The 17,294-nt window shown below is 51.6% G+C and overlaps 2 protein-coding genes across 2 annotated transcripts in view; both read right to left on the reverse strand.

The window, feature by feature from the left end:
• The window catches only part of raver2 (ribonucleoprotein, PTB-binding 2), a 33,708-nt gene extending 28,356 nt beyond the window's left edge, over nt 1-5,352 (reverse strand). Inside the window, exon 1 of the mRNA XM_084692873.1 lies at nt 5,099-5,352. Coding sequence (XP_084548999.1) covers nt 5,099-5,347 — 249 coding nt within the window. The 5' untranslated portion in view covers nt 5,348-5,352. The remainder of the gene's footprint in view (nt 1-5,098) is intronic.
• Nucleotides 5,353-8,465: 3,113 nt separating this feature from the next.
• cachd1 (cache domain containing 1) overlaps nt 8,466-17,294 on the reverse strand; it is a 45,369-nt gene continuing 36,540 nt past the window's right edge. The window contains exons 19-27 of the mRNA XM_084693085.1: nt 16,941-17,057; nt 16,549-16,709; nt 15,529-15,615; nt 14,867-14,983; nt 14,427-14,578; nt 13,550-13,711; nt 13,317-13,394; nt 13,024-13,125; nt 8,466-11,424 (exon numbers count right to left, since the gene is read on the reverse strand). Coding sequence (XP_084549211.1) covers nt 11,186-11,424; nt 13,024-13,125; nt 13,317-13,394; nt 13,550-13,711; nt 14,427-14,578; nt 14,867-14,983; nt 15,529-15,615; nt 16,549-16,709; nt 16,941-17,057 — 1,215 coding nt within the window. The 3' untranslated portion in view covers nt 8,466-11,185. The remainder of the gene's footprint in view (nt 11,425-13,023; nt 13,126-13,316; nt 13,395-13,549; nt 13,712-14,426; nt 14,579-14,866; nt 14,984-15,528; nt 15,616-16,548; nt 16,710-16,940; nt 17,058-17,294) is intronic.

A 17,294-nucleotide genomic window follows, 5' to 3' on the forward strand; every position in this document is an offset into this window, starting at 1 on the left:
TACTACCTCCTCCCTGCCACATGTCACCCTTAAACAGCTCTACTACACACACCTCACCCTGTGGGGTGTGTGGGTAACAGCTTAGCATCAATGACATCCTAAGCTTTAACAACCTGGCATTCGCCTCTCCCTCTCCGTCAAACCTCTGATGAAACTTTCATGCCGTGTTATAGTACCCTCCGAAGAGAAAACTCATGTACACAGAATCAGATACCAACTCTCTCTCCCTCTCTCCCTCCCTCCCTCTCCCTCCCTCCCTCTCCCTCCTCCCCTCCTCTCCCCCCTCCCCCTCCCCCTCCCCCCTCCCCCTCCCCTCTCTCTCCCTCTCTCTCTCTCTCTCTCTCTCTCTCTCTCTCTCCCTCTCCCTCCCCCTCTCCCCCCTCCCTCTCCCTCCCCCTCTCCCCCTCCCTCTCCCCCTCCCCTCCCCCTCTCCCTCTCTCCCTCCCTCTCCCTCCCCCTCCCTCCCTCCCTCTCCCTCCCCCTCTCTCCCTCCCTCTCCCTCCCCCTCTCTCCCTCCCCCTCCCCCCTCCCTCTCCCCCCTCCCCTCCCCCTCCCCTCCCCCTCCCCCTCCCCCTCCCCCTCCCCCTCCCCCTCCCCCCTCCCCCTCCCCCTCCCTCTCCCCCTCTCTCTCTCTCTCTCTCTCTCTCTCTCTCTCTCTCTCTCTCTCTCTCTCTCTCTCTCTCTCTCTCTCTCTCTCTCTCTCTCTCTCTCTCTCTCTCTCTCTCTCTCTCTCTCTCTCTCTCTCTCTCTCTCTCTCTCTCTCTCTCTCTCTCTCTCTCTCTCTCTCTCTCTCTCTCTCTCTCTCTCTCTCTCTCTCTCTCTCTCTCTCTCTCTCTCTCTCTCTCTCTCTCTCTCTCTCTCTCCCTCTCTCCCATCCCTTCTTTGTCTCTCTCTGTCTGGCGCTCTCCTCAATCCCGTCTCTCCCTCCCTCCCTCCCTCCCTCCCTCCCGTCTCTCCCTTCCTCGCTGCTCCCTTTCTCCTTTCAGACATTTCCAGAATCTATCCTCTTTTTGCTTTCGCTCTGCGTGGGCGAGGAGGGGCATGGAGGCAGTCTGTGCCCAAGGACAGAGCTTGTTTTCCGGTCACCTCATCTGACCTCCTCCTCGCCTGGAGCTGAGTGGAGGTAGTCCTGCAGGCTCAGTACACACACACACACACGCTGTACCGGGGCCACAGACACCAACTAGTGTGTGAGAGCGCTGCCACCAAAGACAGTAGGAGAGAGCGCTGCCACCAAAGCTACCTAGTAGATCCACCTCACCCTGCAGAATGCCCTTTCTCATGGCAAAACCACGACTGCAAGGTGGTGTTGACGATTTCTTGAACGTTTAAAAACTGAATGATGAATGGATAATTCACGAACCCATTCATTCCTACATCTGCTCTGTCTGAACAGTGAAGTGCAGTTCAGTAATGGGACTGAACACACCAGATGCCTATGTATTACAGTGACATGAATTATTTAAAAAAATTAGCAGACGCTCTTATCCAGAGCGACTTACAGTAAGTACAGGGACAATTCCCCCCGAGGCAAGTAGGGTGAAATGCTTTGCCCAAGGACACAACGTCATTTGGCACAGCCGGGAATCGATCTGGCAACCTTTAGATTACTAGCCCGATTAGCCTGACTCCCTATTATTATGAATTATGAATAAAACTAAAAGAAACCATGACATGATATGCTGCACAGCCAGTACTGTGGGGCTAGTCAGGCAGATATGTAGCATCTGTTGCTATCAGCAGGAGCAGAACAAGAGACCCAGCAACTACGCCACACACACACACACACACACGTTTCACCCGTCAACAGCAGTGGAGCCATGGATGTAGGGCTAAGACGCGTATACACTCGGCTGGGGACAGATATCATATTAATATTGTTAATTCAACCTTCAGTGGTTTACAGTGTGAGTGAACACAGTGAAAATGTGAGGAGAAGCAATATACCCAGAGTATCCACTGTGTGTGTAACACAGTCCTTACAACTCATTTGATTTCCCTCTAGAATTCGTTAGGCAATTTCATTCAAACTTTTCCGATATTTGTTCCGGCAAGTTTCTACCAGCTAGTCAGTGACCACGAGGAGCCCCGTGGTTCAAACAGAGGCTCATGAACTGCCAGTGTGTTTGTGTGTTTGGTCTGCAGCTTCATGCTGTTTCTAATGCACCCTCACTAGCTGGTCACCACCCTGTTAAACCTCTCAGCCTCTCCACTCGCTGGCAGCTATTTCAATTTCTGCAAGAAGAAACCTGGAGAACAGGATTATTTGAATAATGCTAATGAACGCCCAGTTTAAATAATTTGCCAGTGTGTTCTCAGTGTGTGTGTGTGTATGTGTGTGTGTGTGTGTGTTGCAAGGTGGTTGTGAAGGCTGCATGTAGTCAGTGGGGCAGGGTTGCCGAACATCTGCTATTGACACATCCGGCAGTGCAGACAGGGAGAGTGGGAGGGGAGAAAGAGAGAGCTAGAGACAGAGACAGAGACAGAGAGAGAAGGGAAGAACACAGTAATAATACACTATCTGGCCTGTGCCATGCACACACACACCTGGGTGAGTGTCACCTGTTCCTGAATAATTGAGCAGCTGATGACAGGAAATCCTACATGAGGACTACATCTCCACGACTCCTCTTCCTCCTCCCACCCCCACCCAGGACCGAGGCTTGTCAGCGGGGACATTTATCAGACACCCCCCACCCCCCGGGGAAAGAAGCCTCCATAAAAACAGATCAGCCCCTACCCCCCAACACACACACACAGCTGTCTTGGAGGTGTGTAACAAGGTTGAGGGGATGGATTGGGGCGAGCAGACAGCTTATATAAGGTGTCTCTTGCAGATCTATAACTCTTGCAGCCTTATGAAACCATGTGCAGACAGAAGGTCTGTTGGAGGAGAGAGAGAGAGAGAGAGAGAGAGAGAGAGAGAGAGAGAGAGAGAGAGAGAGAGAGAGAGAGAGAGAGAGAGAGAGAGAGAGAGAGAGAGAGAGAGAGAGAGAGAGAGAGAGAGAGAGAGAGAGAGAGAGAGAGAGAGAGAGAGAGAGAGAGAGAGAGAGAGAGAGAGAGAGAGAGAGAGAGAGAGAGAGAGAGAGAGAGAGAGAGAGAGAGAGAGAGAGAGAGAGAGAGAGAGAGAGAGAGAGAGAGAGAGAGAGAGAGAGAGAGAGAGACTCTTCTTCAATAATGCACAGCAGGACATGACAGTGGATATGCTACAGGATAATGTTGGTGAGCTCCTGTTGTGTCAGTACACACACACACACACACACACAACAGTGCCCGGTATATGACCCTCCTCCCACTGACATAGGAACACCCCTCCTGAACCTGCCCCCTCCTGAACCTGCCCCCTCCTGAACCTGCCCCCTCCTGAACCTGCCCCCTCCTGAACCTGCCCCCTCCTGAACCTGCCCCCTCCTGAACCTGCCCCCTCCTGAACCTGCCCCCTCCTGAACCTGCCCCCTCCTGAACCTGCCCCCTCCTGAACCTGCCCCCTCCTGAACCTGCCCCCTCATGAATCTGCCCCCTGGCTCTGACAGGGCTGAATGGAAACCCCCTCCACCGCCTCAGAAGGAGAACAGGACGACCCAGAGATGCTGTGGTCAGATGGGGCTTCAAGACAAGCCCAACCCCCTGTGGACCAGACTATGGAGCACTGCCCTGTCTGCCCTCTACTACCCAAACCCTTTCAGCTCAAAGTCCTGGCAGTGTTCAACACAAATGCAAAGGACTGTGCACAGCGATGGGAAACTGCCATATAACTATCACACTTCAGTGAAACGAACAGAAGTACACACACACACCTCATTCCTCACACAGGCTGTGTGGTGCCCATACACATTCAAGTTTAACGCTGCACTCCCCAGCATTATGAAGCGCAGCTTAGAGACCCTGTCACTTCCCCTGACATTAATAATGTGGGAAAATACCAGGGGATGCCAAGTCTGTCACCTCACCTGGCTCCATATGAATTTCTCTCTCTCACTCACAAAGGCAGACTCAGTTAATAGTCCTCTCCCTCTCTCCCTCTCTCCCTCTCTCCCTCTCTCCCTCTCTCCCTCTCTCTCTCTCTCTCTCTCTCTCTCTCACACACACAACCAACACACAGGGTTGTGTTGGTTCTGCTTGGCACCCTGCCACTGGCTGTGAAATGTTCACTAGTTAGTTATAAGCCTGGAGGAATTTTTAAAATGTGCATCCCAACCATTGACATATACCAGTTTGAGGAACCGTATTGCAGACAGCGAAGAAGCGCATCAATTACCGGCCGTTATCACATAAACAGATAGCTCCACTAATGCACATTTACATTTCCGTCCTAAAAGCATGTCAATTATACTGTACACCTGCGCACTTAAAAGTAGTCCAAACCTGATTTGATTAATTCAATTTGGGCAAAATTGTATAATAACATACGTGAAACATACACGACCGACTACGAATTGGGATATGTCACACACGTTAACAACGTTCGAAACTATATCCTGTGAATTTTCGAGCTTGCCGCATTAGTTTGGAGAGCTGGTCGGGCATCGCCGTTTCATGAACAGGGTGCATAGTGGAGCCTAAAAAGTTTGGGGCGCTGATTAAGTGACAAATGCAAGACAATATTGTGATCCTATGCTTTGTCGGTAGATAGTCGCTCAAATATTTGAGCGCATAGGTCACACAATTGTTAAACAAACTCGCGGTCACTGACATTCCACGTTTCGAAAAGTAACTGGTCGATGTGTATCATGCCTGGCGCAGTTAAATACACTAATATTTGGAAAAGGATATTACAGACTTTGTCGATTGAAGAATTTAATGAATTTAAGTCGAGGCAATGCCGTCGCACAAACAGCGCAGACAACTGCCTATAATGACAGTCGATCCGTTAGCTCAGTCGTTAACAAAGATTATTAAAACATTTAGTTAATTAGCAATAGCCTAAATCATAACTAAATGATACGTGTTTGAAGTGCGTAACTTTACTTAACTATTACGAAGTAGCATTCTTAACAAATGCCCGTAAACGGTATCAACCCCACGATCAAATAGAGTTGCGTGCAAAAATAAAATAATACTTTCTCTCTTTACGTCAATATAGTCGAGCCCACTGTACCTGGTTGGTTGTATCTTGCGGTAGGTTTTTAATCAGTATTTTCCTCCTGTTGCTCAGCTCCTTACGAGTTTTCTCCAGCCTCCGCTCGATTTCCTCCGGCTCCAAATCGGGTAAGTCACGCAGGCTGGTCCCCTCGGATGCCGGGTCCTCATCCTGCCGGCTTTCTGGGCTATCAGAGTCGGGGAAAGGTGGATTTTCCTGGTTTAAAGAGTGAACGCTGGACGGCTGGATGGATGAAGCTGCCGCCATCTTGAGTAGCTGTGTAGAAAGTGAGTGGAGGCAGCGATAGGTGGGCGTCTGTTTTTCTCGCTCCCATCTGAGAGAGGGAGAGAGCGAGCGGACCGAAAGGTAGGCTACAACCAAGCGGGCCCTGGCTCAATAGGCTACTTTGGTCGGACTCTTGGCGACCCCCACCGATAGGAAAATGAATTTTAAGGTGGGCAATTAAGCCATAACAAATATTGTAACGCCATCCGGTGGTGGATCATTTTCTTGTCATGCTACAGGAATGAAGTTAGCCTGATGCCAATACCATATTAGATTAAACACATGTGGTCCCTTGCAATAGGCCTAATGCTTATAGGAAAAGAAGTGTCAACTGTAGACCTTCATGAGTGAAACAAACGTGTGATTGTATACTTTTTTTGTTAAGCCCTAGAATGGATTCAAAAACACGAATATTGAGTGGTCTGTATTCCTACACAACATAATGGTTATGGATCTCCTCCAACCAGGCAATGCCAGTCCCTTTCCCGTGGGCGGAGATCTGCAACCGCCAGACGGAGCAGCGAATGGGTAGGCTATCTCCTGCCGAGTCCACACAATACCCATGAATGTGTGCTTCAAATCTCCAGCTACATCCAAACCGCAACCCACTTAGGAAACATTCAGAACAGAGGAGTACAATTATTCTTACAAAAGGGAGAGAAATAGACCGGCATCATCTAAAACGGATGTGGCGTTTCCTCGAGCGATACTTTGGCAGATCCGATGGCATCAATTAAAACACTCCACGGCACAAAAGTATGCTTCAACTTGGACTGGACTGTAGGTGTTTCATATTTGAAAAGATAAATCAGACTAACTCATTTAATATCAGCCAAGAAAATCTGTTTCAAGGACACCTGGCCTGAAATTAATGTATCACGCTAGTCCACGGAGAGGATGTGTTGCCGTTAGTCGAATGGGAGACATGAATCACTGCATTCTCTCTGAAATGGCGACCAGGCCTGCCTGCCTGTCACTCACGGGATGTGGAGGATAAAATCACAGCTTTTAGTAAACGATCATTATTTCACAGAATAATTACGTTGCTCTTTCTGATTCAGGCATCGTCTTGCTCTGGCCCACTCTCTTTCCCTCTCTCTCTCTCACACACACACAAAAATTATATCTTGCCACCCACACACGTGCACACACACACACACACACACACACACACAGTTCAACCCATGAGAGTATTTTGCACATGCACTACCGCTTCATACTAAAATGTTCTGTTAAAAAAAACCCGGAGGGAGGGAGGGGAGGGTGCACTGCTCTGTGAATGATTCACAGCCTCATTTAAGAGTGGGAGTGCGAGAATAAAAGGAAAACCTCACCGCTCTCCTGGGCCGTGTGGTGGGCGACCAAGCCGGTAGAACGGTTACCTGGGACACAGGAGGGGGAGCGGGCTGGTAGAGAGAGGGCATGAGGTAGGAGGGCCAACCAGGGTCTGTTAGCCAGCGAGCCCCGGTTCCAGGAGGAGGTGTGGGGGTGTTGTCAGTCTGAGTGATGAACCGTCCAGACTGTCGTGGACAACACTTCAGGATCTGGGCCAGAGGGGTGTTAGTGGCAGGGTGAGGTCATTGGCCCCACGTCTAAAGCGATACGGCTGAACACCATCTCAGAGAACAAACACCGCCTCCGTTCAGATGAGTTCCCAAACTGATCCTTGGCATCGATCTTACTTAGCCAGTTTCTCCAAAATGTACAGGAGCGCTCTGTCAGCGCACACAGCCATAGCTGTGCGGGGAAAGCTTAACAGTAGCCGGTAGGGCGGCAGATGGCCATGTGTTCACAGAGGTAACCACACCTGGTGGACTGAAGTAGGCCCTGCTAGCTGCATGGATCTGGCAGGCAGGCAGGCAGGCAGGCAGGCAGGCTGTCTGGAAAGGCCTGCTGGGGCACCGGCAGACAGGCCCAAGGAGACTTGGACGGCGTTGGGTGCTCTAATTCAGAGCAGATCTTTGGCAGGGGAGGAGAGGGGGAGGAGGGTGAGGCGAGGGGGGGAGAGAGGGGAGGCAGGGAATGAGGGAAGAGAGTGAGGAGAGGACAAGGAGTAGGGTGAGGCGGGGACAGGAGAGGAGAGAGAGGAGGAAGGGGGTTGAGGAGAGGGGAGGCAGGAAAGGGAGGTGAGGAGAGAGGGGAGGCAGGGGGGCGGGAGAGGACAAGAGGGGGAGGGCGCAGGGTGAGAAGAGGGGACGGGGGAGAGAACAGGGGAGGAGAGGAGCAGAGCTTAGCTCTCCTCTCCGACAACCTCCTTCTGCCATCTGTAGAGCTAGTCCACTTTCCTGCCAGCATGTGTATGTGTGTGCGAGAGAGAGAGAGACAGAGAGAGAGAGACAGAGAGACTGAGAGGGGGGACAGAGAGAGACAGAGAGAGAGAGGGGGGGGGACAGAGAGAGAGGTCACTGCCATGTTTCTGATTCACAGATCACTACCCATCCACAAGCCTACAACTGGATTCCATTCTGAAGAACCCTAACTGAAGACCACTAGACTAGAGGAGGAGGGGGGTGGGGGTGGGGGGGGGGGGGGGGTGGGCACTGAAGATCTTGGGTTGGCACATCAAAATAAAAAGCCATCATTTAATTATGGAATTCTATTATGCTGTTGGAGTATTTAGGCTAGTTGAAAACTGTGTCAGGAATCTATTAATGTTGCTAATTATCTGACGTGCATAGACTAATACCAGTACAGTTAACATTTTGACTACTACAAAAAAAAATGCATCAGGTTGGCTTTGCCCCCGCCCCCAGGGCCTCCCCTGGAAGTGCCACTGGAACAATATGGGCTCAGTGCTGAGGGGATGGGAACCCCAGCTGACATCACATAGCCCCTGGTCACTGATGCTACAGGGCAGCCATTTTGTGTCTGTCGGATGGCTCTGCAAAATCTTGGAATTTATGTATTATAAAATTGTCACCCAAGAAGCGAGATTGAATGTCAAAAATCATAGTTTGGATTTTATAGTTTACAACAAGCTGAAACAGCAATCGTACACATTAATACCAAACCTGTCTTGTCTTTTGATTTACACAAATGTCACATTTCAAGCAGAAAAAGGTATATTGTTAAACAAAATAGACATACTTTGACGGTCCTGTCAGATATTTAAGTGTAAAGTGGACTTTTCTTTAATCACATTCACTTTGCAATACATTTTCATTTGATAACTTTATATGTTACACTGGGGGGGACAGAAAGGAATGGTGTCCACACATTGACGTTCCTTCAACACATTAATGCGATTCGTAGTGTTCACTATACACAAGATTATACTTGTTTACAACAGCTGGTAAATACTGTTAATGCTGCCCATCAACAATGGCTTGACAACAACAGATAAAAAAAAAAAACAGAAAACACAGTAGCTGTTATTCAGATGACCAACACAGTGAGGTAAAATACAGTTCTAGAGCTTAATCAGCACACATTGTATGGAACCCCTCAAAATATGAAAGTGTTAAGGAGCCATCCTGATCAGTCCGCTAAATGAACCTATGAATCTGGAGTGCATTAGCTAAGTCTCTGTGTGTGTGTGTGTGTGTGTGTGTGTAGTGTTATGACCAGACACCAGTGGGTCTGTTGAGTGGAGCTGGATAAGACACAGCAGTTCACTGTGCTGCTGTGATGGCTGGTCACAGTTCGATGAACAAGCATTTGGCGTCTAAAACAGGCCGTGTATGGTCTTTAGTAACGTCAACGAGGCTAAACTGTTGAAGACAGGTCTCTTTAAGACTACTCCTCTTTAAACGGTGGAAAAACAGTCAGACCTAATGAAAGCTCCATTGTGTCTCAGTCACACATTGGAAACAAATCATTCAACATATGATTTCTTTAAGCAGACATTATGCATTTCCAACCAACAATTGGAGAATCTGACACAGTAATAACTATTGGTGATAAAAAAAGGTATTTACAAGTTGCTTTAAAAATAATAGACATCTGCTGCAAAAATAAATTTTTACTATATTGACCTTTGAGTAATTTAACAATCACAACTAAAAAAGCAGAATGGGGATCAATAACGCTTCATAGGTGGAAAATAATAAAATTAAGTGGATTGGTTCGGCATAACTTTTCTTTTCTGTAATTGCAATTTTATACAAAATATAAAACATACCGGTGATAATGTCTTCAATGAAGATGCTCCAACTGTGGCACACACACACACACACACACACACACACACACACACACACACACACTCAGACACACACACACACACACACACACACACACTCAGACACACACACACACACACACACACACAGACACACACACTCAGACACACACACTCAGAAACACACACACACACACACACACACTCAGAAACACACACACACTCAGAGACACACTCAGAGACACACTCAGAGACACACTCAGAAACACACACACACAGACACACACTCAGACACACACTCAGAAACACACACACACACACACACACACACACACACACACACTCAGACACACACACACACAGACACACACACTCAGTGTACAAAATGTGTTTTCTAAGCTTGACCACAGAGGAACCTTCAGATTAGAGAGTTTATCAAAGGGACTCTCTCTCCCCCGAGTCTGACGACAGGAGTCCCCCCCTCCAGCATCCTGACATCATCCCTCTGGGAGGGGAGAGGGAGGCAGAGAGACCTGGGAGGGGAGAGGGAGGCAGAGAGACCTGGGAGGGGAGAGGGAGGCAGAGACACCTGGGTTGCTGCTGTCAGACAGAGGGCTCTCCACCTGTAAGGTGTCGGTCCTGAACTAGTTCCTGTATGGTTCTCCAGGTCATCCCCGTCAGAGAGGCCTCTGCACCAGCAGTCCTCCAGGTCATTCCGCCTCACGGCGCCAGGCTGAGAGACCAGCCGCCATCCTTTCCATTACTGCTACTACACAGCCTCTTCCAGCCTCCCTTCCTGATACTACACGGCCTCTTCCAGCCTCCCTTCCTGATACTACACGGCCTCTTCCAGCCTCCCTTCCTGATACTACATGGCCTCTTCCAGCCTCCCTTCCTGATACTACACGGCCTCTTCCAGCCTCCCTTCCTGATACTACACGGCCTCTTCCAGCCTCCCTTCCTGATACTACACAGCCTCTTCCAGCCTCCCTTCCTGATACTACACGGCCTCTTCCAGCCTCCCTTCCTGATACTACACAGCCTCTTCCAGCCTCCCTTCCTGATACTACACAGCCTCTTCCAGCCTCCCTTCCTGATACTACACGGCCTCTTCCAGCCTCCCTTCCTGATACTACATGGCCTCTTCCAGCCTCCCTTCCTGATACTACACGGCCTCTTCCAGCCTCCCTTCCCAGTCCAGCCTCTCCCTCCCACACTTTGCTACAGGCCCGCAGTCTGAACAGTTACCAACTGAACGCTGAGAGGCGTTCCTATGTCACTTCTCCCGTCGCTGTGCCGACGGAAATGAGGCGTTTGCGTCAGCCAATCAGAGTCTGTTGGTCTCCAGGAGCGCTCATCCTTTCACAGGTCCACTTCAATAAATAGTAGAAAAATAATCCTGTCATCTTCATCCTGCCTTTTATCCTTCTTAGAAAATATGAGATTCTGCGTTCCTCTAGAACAAGCATCCTCCACCAGTGGGCCCCTGCTCCGCCCTGCCAGACTGCAGACAGCGCCCCTAGGGGAGAGGAGGTCAACTGTTTAAACTCGGTGTCAATGGAGCCTTTCAGCCTGGTTCCTCCATGGGAGGCTGAAGTGAGGGGGGGGGAGGGGGGCTTCGATGCTTCCCCCGACCCGCTCTCCCCTCACCCAGGCTGGGCCTCGTAGCAGCGGGGTGGGGGGGGGCTGGCGGTGGAGGATCAGCACTCGGCGTCCACGCTGTGCACTGTGACAGCAGCCTGCATGTGGTGCGTGTGAAGCTGCTGGTGGTGAGGGTGACGATAGGGGTGGAACTTGTGACTCAGCAACGCGGCCGTCTGAGGGGGCGTGTCTAAGTCCAGGTCGTCGTCGTGGTTACCCACGTCCACGCCGGCCGACAGCGGGTCGTTGTTGCACGGCGGGTTCTCGCTGTCCTCCTGCGGGCTCATGGTGCTGTAACCTAGGAGACGACACACACACACACACACACCTGGATGTACATGACCAGACGTGTAGCACAGCGTAGGACAAGGAGACACTCTCACACTTTGAAACAAACTCCAAGTTTGTGTTTTGGCCGTGCGGAGGCTGTCAGTTCGGGGAGTATCTCCGGAACAGTCAGGTACACCAGAGCATACTGTAATTACGCCAGGGGGGAATACGGCGGCCAAGCCCTGACGACTCACTAATTATCCTGATGTGAGCACCGCGTTTCACATGAAACTCTGCCCCTCCAGAGATGCTTCACCCCCGGAGACAGAGAGGTGCTTCATCAGGGCTCGCGGTTTTGATGCGCCTGTGTGTGTGTGCGTGTGTGTGGCACGTGGGCTGACGTGACAGGCGGGGGAGGTGGGAGTGTGTGCGTCCCTCAAGAGCGTGCCGAGCCACATGAGAGACGCCCGCACGTGGGCATGGAGGGGGGGCGGGCTGTGTTCCTCACCCCCAGGCCTGCTACAGCATCCCAGCAGATAAAACATGCAGCACATCTAAAAGCTTGAGGTGTTTGGGGGGGGGGGAAGAGGACTTTTGCTCTGGTGCTCATGGTGTAAAGAGTGGGCAGGGAGAGAGAGAGAGAGAGAGAGAGAGAGAGAGAGACAGATATGTTCTGTTCTTTACTAGTGAGCTAAAAAGAGTTTCTGTTATACTTTACTGTAAGCAAAGTCAAAGCTCCTCTGCGGGCTTTGGTAGGTGAGGTTAGTCTGTGTGAACTGCCTCTGTCGTAACTTCGCAGGAGAGAGAGAGAGAGAGAGAGAGAGAGAGAGAGAGAGAGAGAGAGAGAGAGAGAGAGAGAGACAGAGACAGAGAGAGAGACAGAGAAAGAGAGAGACAGAGAGAGAGACAGAGAGAGAGAGACAGAGAGAGACAGAGAGAGAGAGAGACAGAGAGAGAGAGAGAGACAGAGAGAGAGAGAGAGAGAGAGACAGAGAGAGAGACAGAGAGAGACAGAGAGAGAGACAGAGAAAGAGAGAGGTACACAAGGGGCCCTTTGCAGAGAATTAGGAGAGTAAATCCGTTGTCATGTAGGCATCTCTCCTCTTCTCCCCCTCCCTCCGTCACCACTCCCAGTAAACGGAGCTGTTGTTGGGTCAGCCGCTCAGCTCTGAGGAGGGCCGGGCGTGCGAGGTAATCTGAGATAAAGGTCACGGCTGCCGTGACGACGGGGTGTTTGAAAGGCCGTGACTGGGGTAGCAAGCCAGAACGCAGCGCTCTGGGGAAGAGAGGCGTTGCAACGACAGGCTGGTCGAAGTGTGTGTGTGCAGGTGAGTGTCGGTCTGAGGTGTGTGTGAGTCAACAGAAACCCACACAGAAGTATGCACCACCTGACCTTGTTCCCTCTCTGTGTGTGTGTGTGTCAGAGAGACTGTGTGAGTACAACTTTGACCGAGAGGAAGAGAGAGCAGCAGCAGCTTCACGCCTGCCGGCCATGACGCCTTCCGTCTGTTTCTTTTCACCAGCATTCTCTCTGTTCTCTCCTGCCTTGCTGCCCCCTCACTCCTCTGATGAGCTGACTCTGCACGTTCACAACACAGGGGAGAGAGAGCGTGTGTGTGTGCGTTACCATGGTCACTCTCCGTCCCGGAGCGGCCCCAGTACCTCCGCCGGCGCTCCGGGCTGTGGGTGTGTCTCTCCATCACCGCGGCGATGAACCGTGTGTTGCTGACTGCAAAACGCAAAACACACTCTGGTTACCTCCTGAACCAGAAACACACACAACGACCTGCACATCCCCTCTCCAGAACCAGCAGGATATATGCAGCGTCAGGAGGGTGTGCGCGTTCCTCCAGGCGGGGGCGCGTGAATGTGTATGTGGGTGTGTGTGTGTGTGTGTGTGTGTGTGTGTTCAGCACGTACTTATCCCCCTGTCCTCATGGCTGTCCTCATCCCTCTCATCCCTCTCATTGTCCAGGTTGGACATTCGGACCGACATCTCTGTGGGCGAGAGAGATGGAGTGAGGAGAGAAAGAGGGAGAGGAGAGCAGTTTGGCAATTTGCTTTCATTCATCCTCTTAATCCTAGTTAACAGTGGGGTGTTCACGTGCTGGTTAGGGGGAGGCTGCCTGTGTGTGTGTTGGTGTGTGTCTCACCCTGCGCGGCCAGAGGAGACATGTGCTGATGAGAGCGTCGGTGGATCTGGTGTCTGTAGGCGTACACAGCCAGCACCAGCACCATGATGCATCCCATAATGCCCCCGGCGACGGGCCCCACCGGGGCGCTCTTGATCATGTTCAGAGACGCCACCTCCTCATCTGCAGGGGAGAGAACAGACTGTTTCACCCTCCTAACACAGGGGAGTCAGATGGCTGAGTGGTGAGGGAGTCGGGCTAGTAATCAGAAGGTTGCCGGATCGATTCCCCACCGTGCCAAATGACGTTGTGTCCTTGGGCCTCACCCTACTTGCCTTGGGGGGAATGTCCCTGTACTTACTGTAAGTTGCTCTGGATAAGAGCGTCTGCTATATGGGTAAATGACTAACACCCCCCCCCCCCCCTCCCCCCCGCGTGACAAATTGAAGGTCGTCCTGAAGGTCAAAGGTCCTCTGATCGAACAGACCTCCTGACTGACTGGGGTTTTTATGTTAGTTTAGTACGTGAACACATGACAAAGGTCAATGACCAGAAGCAGAGACACAATCAGGTTATTTGACAGCTCTGGAAAGCGGAAACCTCAACGCACGAGGCGGGATCATGATCGCTTGTCAAGGCTGTGTGATCGCTTCACAGCAAGAGGAGGTTTCCTTTAAATCTGCGTCGTTTGTGCATCCTGCGCTTGCTCGCGGACCGAGCTCGTCTACAAACTGCATGAAACACTCCAACTGTTCTCATCTGTTCAGTGATCGCGCCTTCCACATGAATATCAGCTCGTCTACAAACCGCATGAAACACTCCAACTGTTCTCATCTGCTCCGTGATCGAGCCTTCCACATGAATACCATCTGTACATGATCCCAGGAGCAGTCCTCACCCATGATGCCCATGCTGTCCACGTAGGGGCTCTTGGCCCCCACAATGCCCCCGAAACACTCCTTCTGCAGGGCGCAGTAGGGCGTGTCCAGGTGGGTCTTCCCATCTGCGTCCACCATGCACCATTCACAGTCCAGCACGCCAAAACAGTCACTGGAGAAACACAACCCAGGTCCCAGGTTAGTTGGACTGTGGCGTTTCCCTCTTGGGATTCTCTTCCAGGGTAAATGAAGTGAATTTACTGTTTGTCTATTGACTTTATTCAGCATCATCACAGGTTCTTAAGGACGTTAATCAAAGAAAAACACTGGATTATTTTAATGGGCTATAAAACCACCCCTACTACTTTCCCCACAGTCTAAAATAATCCCTGTTTTATTGGACAGCAGATGAAGTATGTGCTGTTCCCCGTAGTTCCTGCTGGGGCGCTGTGGGCCGTACCTGCTGGTGTAGCGCTGGCTGCAGCGCGTGTTGATGCACTGAGGGAGCGAGTCCAGCAGGCTGCTCTCCATCAAGCTCAGGGACAGGGGCTCCTGGTGGACCTCACAGCTGGGGTTCCTGCACGCACACACACACACACAGCCGTCAAGATGCATCGCACCAGCGGGGAAGGAGGGAGGAGGGAACACACACATGCGCACAGCCACACACCCACGCGATGAGAGCAAAGACAAGCCCATTGAAAGAGACATACAGCAGCTCTCCAGCCGAACAATGACACTGCCAGTCTGAGCGGTAATGACAGGGCTAATGACAGGGCTCGTCTGGTGAAATGCTGCAGACCATCCGAGTGACGTGCTGTCAGCAGAACCTCCACGCGCTTCACGACAGAAGAGGAACAAAAGGCCTAACGTTGTGTTCGCCTGTCAGAGTACAGCGACGAAACCAGCCTCTCTCACACACCAACCCTCTCTCTCTCCACCACAGAACACAGTGGGTGTGTGTGTGTGTGTGTGTGTGAGAGAGTGATTCTAAATACACGTTGATGAGGAGACAGTGATGGCTCTAACAAGGGGCTTGACGCTGCATGGCAGACGAAGGGAAGAGATGGCGCCCACGGGTAATAAAACACACCCCCTTGTCTTGGCGGTGGTCTTGCTCACCTGTTCTCTGCGTAGGTGAGGTTGCCGGTACACTCGTTGACCTCCAGGGGGCACTCACAAGGACACTCGCACTCATTCTGCTCCATCCTGACCAGCACACAGGAGACACACGTGTTAGCATGACCAGCACACATGACACGCGTGTTAGCATGACCAGCACACAGGAGACACGGGTGTTAGCATGACCACCACACAGGAGACACACGTGTTAGCATGACCAGCACACAGGAGACACGCGTGTTAGCATGACCAGCACACAGGAGACACGGGTGTTAGCATGACCAGCACACAGGAGACACGTGTGTTAGCATGACCAGCACACAGGAGACACGCGTGTCAGCATGACCAGCACACAGGAGACACACGTGTTAGCATGACCAGCACACATGACACGCGTGTTAGCATGACCAGCACACAGGAGACACGGGTGTTAGCATGACCACCACACAGGAGACACGCGTGTTAGCATGACCAGCACACAGGAGACACGCGTGTTAGCATGACCAGCACACAGGAGACACACGTGTTAGCATGACCAGCACACAGGAGACACGGGTGTTAGCATGACCAGCACACAGGAGACACGGGTGTTAGCATGACCAGCACACAGGAGACACGCGTGTTAGCTGTGACCAGCACACAGGAGACACGCGTGTTAGCTGTGACCAGCACACAGGAGACACGCGTGTTAGCATGACCAGCACACAGGAGACACGCATGTTAGCATGACCAGCACACAGGAGACACGAGTGTTAGCATGACCAGCACACAGGAGACACGCGTTAGCCGTGACCAGCACACAGGACACATGCGTGTTAGCCGTGACCAGCACACAGGAGACACGCGTGTTAGCTGTGACCAGCACAAAGCCTTCATGATCCCTCTAAACTCAATCCCTGCTTTGGGACTGGCAGGGTCTGAATATGTGTGAGAATGTCTCTGTGTGTGTGTATGTGAGGTGTGTGTGTGAGGTGTGTGTGTGTGTGTGAGATGTGTGTGCTGTGTGTGTGTGTGTGTCACCTGTGGCAGTTGAGGCAGAGGCGGTCCACGGTGCTGCAGGCACAGAAAGCCAGAGAGTCGCACGTCTCGTTGACGATCCCGGCGAAGGCGTTGGTGCCGGGGATCCGTGTGAGGCGGTACCTGGAGCAGTGGCTGCCATGGACCAGGTTAGTCAGGTCGCCCTGACAACAGGAGGAGGGGCGGGGAGAGAGAGAGGGAGGAAAGAGACATGACTTCTGGATCTATCCTGGCTGTAATACCATTAGGAGCCACTAGGTGGAGGTATAACACTTAGATGAGCATCAGTCTAGACTGGTGGGTCTCCCTCTGAAGGTCTGCACCCTGTTTGCAGGCTGGGTTTGATCTTACTGTGTGTGTGTGTGTGTGTGTGTGTGTGTGTGTGTGTGCCTCACCACTATGCTGGTGTTGAACTTGTAGAAGCGCTGGACAGTCCGGTCACTGAAGCTGTTACACAGGTTCTTCTTGACAAAGTTGGGATGGTTCAGGATGTCGTTGGCCACCAGGGGTTCCTGAAGGTGAGGGGGGAGGGGGGCATTAGAAAGACACCAGAGGAAGGAAACGAGAGAGAGAGAGGTAGAGAGAGAGTGGTAGAGAGAGAGTGGTAGAGAGAGAGAGAGTGGTAGAGAGAGGGGTAGAGAGAGAGAGTGGTAGAGAGAGAGAGAGAAAGAGTGGTAGAGAGAGTGGTTGAGAGAGAGGTAGAGAGAGAGAGGTAGAGAGAGAGTGGTAGAGAGAGAGAGTGGTTGAGA

Source organism: Hypomesus nipponensis, chromosome 26, assembly GCF_054491055.1.
Source record: "Hypomesus nipponensis isolate SF chromosome 26, ASM5449105v1, whole genome shotgun sequence".
Classification (NCBI taxonomy): Eukaryota; Metazoa; Chordata; class Actinopteri; order Osmeriformes; family Osmeridae; genus Hypomesus; species Hypomesus nipponensis.